Genomic DNA, 7296 nt, shown 5'->3' on the forward strand with positions numbered 1-7296 from the left:
CCTTCCTCTTTTGTCTCATCTTCCTCCACTAAATTTGCACTTTCTTCCACTCTTTTCTTGGCATAGCACTCCTTTGCATAATGTCCATATTTGCCGCAATTGTAACATTCAACATTTGAACGATGTGAACGACCACCACGATTACGACCTCGTCCACCCCAGTTTTGTTGGTTCATTTGTCCCATTTCTTCATTGTTGTTTCCATAACCACGACCTTTGCGTCCATGTCCTCTTCCTCGGTTATGTTGTGCGTACATCACCTTGTCTTCCTTAATGGTTATCTTTGCTTGTAAGGCTTCCTCCAATACTTCTTGCTTCTTTTTCTTCTTTCATTGTTCATGTGCTTCAAGAGAACCCGAGAGATCATCAATGTTCATCTCTTCCAAGGTTCTTGACTCCTCAATTGCACTTACAACATTTTCAAAGTCATATGTCAATGACCGAAGAATTTCCTCCACGACCCTTGCATGCGTGAGAGTTTCTCCATTGCGTTTAAGTTGATTGGCTACTGTTTGCACACGAGTGATGTAACTAGATACATATTCTAACTCCTTCATCTTCATGGCCTCCAACTCACCTCGTAGAGTTTGAAGATGCATTTGTTTAACTCGGATTGCACCCTTGAGCACCTTTTCCAAGATGTCCCATGCTTCCTTTGAAGTTGATGCACCAACAGTCTTCTCAAAAATTGCCTCTTCAACAGCTTGATACAACATGTACAAAGTTGTCTTATCTTTCGATCGTGTCTCTTTCAACACTTTGTTTTGAGCTGCCGAGTAACCAGTGGTATTTTTTGGTTCTTCAAAACCTTCTTGAACCACCTCCCAAGAATATGTAGATCCAAGAAGGACTTTCATTTGGATGCTCCAATTTTCATAATTGACCATCTCTGTTAGTTGAGGCATGGACATATTATTGGTTATACTAGTCATAGCTCTGATACCAATTTGTGAACCGAGAATAGAACTTTTATTTCCCTGCTACTTTTCAAATGAGAATACAATCTCTCTAAATAGTCTTACAATAGACTTCTCAAATTCTAACCTCTATCTACTAATGAAATCTATACTATAAATTACATTTAAAACCATAGTATAAATGACATTCAAAACAAGAATTAAAACTAATAATAATTCACCATTCAAATTTTCAAATAAATATGATAAAGACTTTGAGTTTAATGCTAACATTATTATTGTTTGGTGTAAGACAATAACACTGCAAAATATCTTTCCTCCACTATAGTCAATAATGTAACCCGTTTAATGCCTCAAAAGTCAATAACAGTTTCCATCGACTTAACTTCTTCCAAAATTTCAAACACTGGTTGTTCAGAAAATCTCTTCCACCGTTGCAATTTCCTGATAACCATGGCTGAATTATTCCTCTTCAGCATCGCAGAATCACTCATAGCAAAGCTTTCTTCTTGGACATATGAAGAAACTTCACAGGTGCTGAGGTTATACCACCATCTGCGAGAGGTTTCACAAACTCTTTCATTAGTCAAGGCGGTGCTGTTAGACGCTGAGGAGAAGCAGCAGGAGAATTATGAGATGCGGGAATGGCTGAGGCAGATCAAACATGTCTTCTCTGATGCTGAAAATATGTTGGATGAATTTGAGTGCGAAACATTACGAAAAGAAGTTGTCCAAGCTCATGGCAGCACCACAATCAAGGTAGCACACTTCTTCTCAAGTTCTAATCCACTTGTTTTTCATTATAGAATGGCTCAACAGATCCAAAAAATCAAGAAGAGATTAGACAAGGTTGCAGCAGACAGACATAAGTTTGGTCTTGAAACAATTGATGTTGATAGACGTTCTGTACATAGGAGGGATATGACATACTCCTACGTTATTGATTCGGATGTCATAGGAAGGAATCAAGATAAAGAAAATATTATACAGCTTTTGGTGCAACAGAACCCGAAAAATAATGACAAAAGTCTGTCTATTATCCCCATTGTGGGGATGGGAGGCCTGGGAAAGACCACTCTAGCAAAAATTGTGTTCAATGATAGGAGGATAAATGAGTTGTTCCCATTGAAGATGTGGGTTTGTGTTTCTATTGATTTTGAAATTAAGCAAGAGATCATTAAAATTATCAACTCTAATAATGCTTCTGCCCACCAACAAAATTTAGACAAATTAGATGTGGAGCAACTTCAAAGTCAATTAAGAAACAAACTTGTCAGTCAAAAATTCTTACTAGTATTAGATGACGTGTGGAATGAAGATCTTGTTAAATGGGTTGAGTTGAGGAATTTAATGCAAGTAGGTGCTGCGGGAAGTAAAATTTTGGTAACTACACGCAATCACGCAACAGCTTCCATGATGGGCACGGTTCCCTCTTACATTTTAGAAGGCCTTTCCGAGGAGGATTCATTGTCTCTGTTTGTCAAATGGGCATTTAAAGAAGGAGTAGAGAAAAGGTATCCATATTTAATAGATATTGGGAGAGAAATTGTGAAAAAGTGCAAAGGGGTGCCTTTGGCAGTGAGAACATTAGGAGGTTTACTATATTTGAAAGATAAAAAAGAGGAATGGGAATTTGTGAGAGACAACAAAAATTGGAGTTCAATAAAAGTTGGCAATGCTATGTTCCCTCCACTTAAATTAAGTTTTGATCAAATGCCATCCAATTTGAGGAAATGCTTTGCTTTGTTCAACCTTTACCCATGTGGCTATGCATTTGAGAGTTTTGATGTTACATCGCTTTGGGGAGCACTTGGTCTCCTTCCATCACCAAATAGAAATCAAATATTGAAACACGATGCAAATCAATATATCAGTGAACTATTTTCAAGATCTTTTCTGCAGGATGTTGTTGACTACGGCATTGGTTTTGCTTTTAAAATACATGACTTGGTGCATGATAATGCACGCTATTTGGGAAAGGACTCTATAATTGTAAGATACCCCTTTGTATTTACACCCGAACACAGGTATGTCCAGCATCTATCTTTTCCTGAAAATGTTGGAATTGAAAATTTTCCAATCCAAAAATTTGTTGGTGCAAGAACCATACTATTTCCTACCCCAGGAGTAGGAGCCAACAGTGAAGCTTTTTTGCTTAAATTCGTGTCACGATGCAATTATTTGCGATTTTTAGATTTAAGTGATTCTATGTATAAAGTTTTGCCTCCTTACATTGGCAAGCTGAAACATTTAAGATATCTCAGTCTTGAAAATAATAAAAGCCTAAAGAGACTTCCTGATTCTCTTTGCAACCTGCTAAAGTTGGAAGTTTTGATACTTAGTAGATGTACAGAGCTTGTAGCACTGCCTAAAGGTTTAAGAAAAATGATCAGTCTTCAACATTTGGAGATAACCACAAAGCAACGTGTTTTGCCAGAGGATGAGATTGCAAACTTGAGTTCTCTTCAGACTCTCAGAATCGAATTTTGCAACAATGTGGAATCTTTGTTTGGAGGGATTAAACTCCTTACTCTTAAAGTATTGTGTATTACTAGTTGCCAGAGTCTAAAGTCCTTGCCACTTGATATTGAATATTTTCCTAAATTAGAGACTTTGTTAGTTGATAACTGTGATGTGTTGGAGTTGTCAAATGAGCATAACCAAAATTCCAACTTGAGGTTGAAGATTGTAAATTTCATTTCATTGCCCCAGTTATTGACCTTGCCTCACTGGATTCAAGGTTCCACGGATACATTACAGTACTTGTTAATTTCAAGCTGCAACAATCTTGTGGGGCTTCCTCAATGGCTATCGGCTATGACTTGTCTGAAAACACTGCGTGTCATAAGCTGTCCTAATATGTTGTCTCTCCATGAAGACATCCATCACCTCCCCACCCTTGAACGATTGGAAATTGACGGTAATCTTGAATCGTGGCAACACTTAACCATTGATGAACCAGAACAAGTGGAAGAAAGGATAGAAGAGTTGGAGTAAGGGAAAAGTAGAGGTAAGCTTTAAAAGACTCATAAAAACTGGTTTTTCTATGTTTTGGGTTTACATCATCTATGTTGTTGTTGTTCTTGAGGACTTTTTAATCTTCTAGCAATGTCTGAACTTGCATTATTTGTTTGAATTGAGCAGAGAATTCAGATAGACCACTTTTTTTTTTGCATTGAACCTATATGTTTAATTCATTATTTGATTTACTTGGTTCACATATTAAGTACTAAGCAGCATTATTTGGGTACTGATATATTTTTTTAAAGGTTTTACAAATGACTGTTTAATCAATTAGGGGAGAGATAGTATATGTTACGAGGAGAGAAAAGGCTGTATCAAGAGTAATAATATTTTCAAGATTTATATCTGTTCTTTTTAACAATTCCTCTAACTTGTTTTGAATATTTATATAAATGCTCCCATTCTTTCAGCACATAAGGAGTATGATGGTTTTCCTTTAACTGATTTGAATATTTATAGAAATGTTCCTATTCATGATTCAGCACATATTTGATGATTTTCCTTTAACCGTTTTGAATATTTGTAGAAATGTTCCCATTCATGATTCAGCACATAAGGACTTTAGGTTGTGGCGGAAACTTAGAGAGGGCAGAGCTTCGGCTGTTGGTTGCTTCTCCTCTTTTATCGGTACCCATTGTGTCTTATATGCTGAAGCTATGGGGCTCTCCTTGATATCTCTAAGGGATGGGCTAAGTTATGAATGAATGTGACTTTCAACTGATCATCCAATTTTTTCATAGTAATTTGATTTCTTAGCAACACATGGCTTAATTGAATGAAGAACAGTTTTAGACTTTACTCATATATATATATAGGGAGGATAATTACTCTGCCGATAAGCTTGTTGATTATGGTTCTTAGATCTCAAGTTTCATTTGGTAAATTAATGTTCGTAGATTTGTTAATTCAGAATTTTTAAGAGATAAATTTGCTCTACCATAATGAGTTTTGGTTTGGTTTCATTTTTTTTATATTACTTTTCTTTTTCGTTTTATGATAGTTAGAGTCTTACAAAGTACTGATGTAGTTTGTAGGAACAATATAATTAGAATGGCAAACTACGTAATGATGTTATAGCACTAACATTTTTGGTAAAATAAAGTGATGCTACTTTGTTACTCCAAATATTTTTCTTTTGAACTAAAATAATAAACATTCATGAAAGTATAGGTAAATGTCAACCAGTTGCTTTGTGGTAGAAATGGGAAGCAAATGAATGAGACCCTTCTTTAATTTTTTCCTTAAAAACATGATAATCTATTTCTATGTGTTTCGTACGCTCGTGAAACACTGAATTTGCTGCAATATATTTTGCTGAGTCATTGTCACAGTATAAAAGAGATGATTGCTCAAAAGGAACTTTGAAATCTTGAAGAAGATAAGTTAGCCATAGAATTTCACATGTAACAGTAGTCATTGCCATGTATTCAGCTTCACAATAACTCTTTGATATTGTTCCTTGCTTCTTGATTTCTTGGATATGAGAGAATTCTCAAGATACACACTAAAACGTCATTGATTGTCTTGAATCACTGTAGAGGCCCCAATCACTATCACAAAATGCTTTTAGATGAGCAGAAGTGTTGGAAGAGAAAAATAAACCAAGACTTGAAACTCCTTTAATATATCTGAGAATTTTAATCACTGTAGTATATGGTGAGCAATTGTACGCTTAGCAAGAAATTGAGAAAGTTGTTGTAAAAAAATGTTATGTCAGGTCGAGTATTAGTGAGATACTAAAAAGTGTCTAATTTCAGTAATATTTCATATTAAAAGATAGACACTTATGAATATTAATTGCTAATTTACATATAAAATAATCTCTAATTTATGAAATTATACATTTTTACATATTTTATGATCTTTATTTGAATAAGAACATTTTATTCCCAAATTTGGTGTTAGTTTCAGGTTTCTAGAGAAGAATGAAGATGATTAGGCTAAAGAGGAATGATATAAGCTAAAAAGAGAAAGTTGGAAGGTCTCAGAACTCGTAAAAGCGCCAAAAAACCAACTTTGCAACAGGGAATCTCGATTCTTGCTTGAGCGAGCATGCTCCAGTGACGTTGTCGAAAATCGACGCCTTTCTCGCTTGAGCGAGAATGCATTAGACAAATTGGGCCACTTTTATGTTTTTAAAAATAAGTCCATCAACGCGACGCAGAAAGTCACCTAACCCTAGCAAATTAGGTTAAATAGGGAACTAGAGGCTCAAACCTAGTGTGCCAAATTGAGAGGAAAACACCATTGAGTGACTTGTAACCCAATTGGGAGAATAAAAGGTGCTATAAGATGTGTGGCTAATTCTATCCTTTGGGATTGGGAGTAATCTGTTCGAACTCTTATGTATTGAGGTGATATTTAAATATGATATGATATTCTGTTCTTGATTGATTATTGGTATTGTTGTTTTGTTTTGAATTCTTGATCTAGAATCTTAAATCTGACTGGAAAGTATTTTTAGGGTTCTTACCTAAATAACAATACTTAACATATTTGAATGCTAGAAATAGACTTGAAATGTTAATTACTATTAACGTTTAAGCTTGATTTTAAGTTGTTTTCATAAATATGCAAGGAATCGATATTTAGGAAACATTCTTAATAATTTTATATGTGAGGAATCAATATAAATGAATTTTATATGGACATCTATTTCAATTGAAGAGCATAATGTTAACATGCTAATAAACATACATAAGTGTGAGAGAGATGAAACCTAATCCCTATTTTTCCAACTTGAAGCAACCAATTATTTGTTTGTTTTCTTATTAATCATTGTCACTTTGATATATCACCGTCACTTTTTCACCTCATTTTCTCAAGAACAAAGTCATGAAGGCACAACCTATCATTTGCTAACATATATATCCTATAAGATAATTATATTCGGAAGGGATAGTAAGTGATATTTATCATAATAACTATTTAAACATTCTTTTGACCAACATATAAAACGAAAAAGAATTGTTATAAAATATGTTATTATTTTTTAAAATGTGAATTTAAAGTTTTGTTTTTATATTTTAAGGAAAATGTTATGTTGATTGACAATTGAATTAAAAAATTTAAATAAATATAATAATAATAATAATAATAATGAAAGTAATGTTTCTACTAAATAATTTAATATAAAATATAATCCAGACCATTATAACATAGTGAAATTTTAAAAGCTGACAGTGTTACAACTTTATTTTTGTTTCATAATGTAGTATTGTTACAATTTTTTTAAATTGCATTTTGATAACAATTATATATAATCATGTATTTGGAATAAAAAGATTTATGTTCTTCTTATTGTAAATAGAAAAAAATTATTGCAAACATAATACCCCAAATTAATAAAAATAAA

The 7296-nt window shown here is 33.8% G+C and overlaps 2 protein-coding genes across 3 annotated transcripts; one reads left to right on the plus strand and one right to left on the minus strand.

Annotated features, from left to right (window-relative positions):
• Window positions 1-329: 329 nt before the first annotated feature.
• LOC137815994 (uncharacterized) lies at window positions 330-932 on the minus strand. Its single transcript, XM_068619101.1, has one exon. The coding sequence runs from the start codon at window positions 930-932 to the stop codon at window positions 330-332; it is 603 nt and encodes a 200-aa protein (XP_068475202.1).
• A 293-nt stretch (window positions 933-1225) lies between these two features.
• On the plus strand, window positions 1226-6338 carry LOC137814060 (putative disease resistance protein RGA1). 2 transcript variants are annotated; one of them, XM_068616595.2, is made up of 2 exons: window positions 1226-3927; window positions 5853-6338. In XM_068616595.2, the coding sequence occupies exon 1, from the start codon at window positions 1266-1268 to the stop codon at window positions 3912-3914; it is 2649 nt and encodes an 882-aa protein (XP_068472696.1). In that variant the 5' UTR covers window positions 1226-1265; the 3' UTR covers window positions 3915-3927; window positions 5853-6338. The 2 variants fall into 2 exon arrangements, with proteins under 2 accessions (XP_068472696.1, XP_068472695.1); XM_068616594.2 differs by lacking the exon at window positions 5853-6338 and adding an exon at window positions 4468-4901.
• The last annotated feature ends 958 nt before the right edge of the window (window positions 6339-7296 follow it).

Source organism: Phaseolus vulgaris, chromosome 1 (genome assembly GCF_051622355.1).
Source record: "Phaseolus vulgaris cultivar YP4 chromosome 1, ASM5162235v1, whole genome shotgun sequence".
Taxonomy (NCBI): Eukaryota; Viridiplantae; Streptophyta; class Magnoliopsida; order Fabales; family Fabaceae; genus Phaseolus; species Phaseolus vulgaris.

Excerpts from the sequence above, each read along its gene's own strand:
- LOC137815994 (XM_068619101.1), bottom strand. The coding sequence starts at position 932 with ATGACTAGTATAACCAATAATATGTCCATGCCTCAACTAACAGAGATG.
- LOC137814060 (XM_068616595.2), top strand. The coding sequence starts at position 1,266 with ATGCCTCAAAAGTCAATAACAGTTTCCATCGACTTAACTTCTTCCAAA.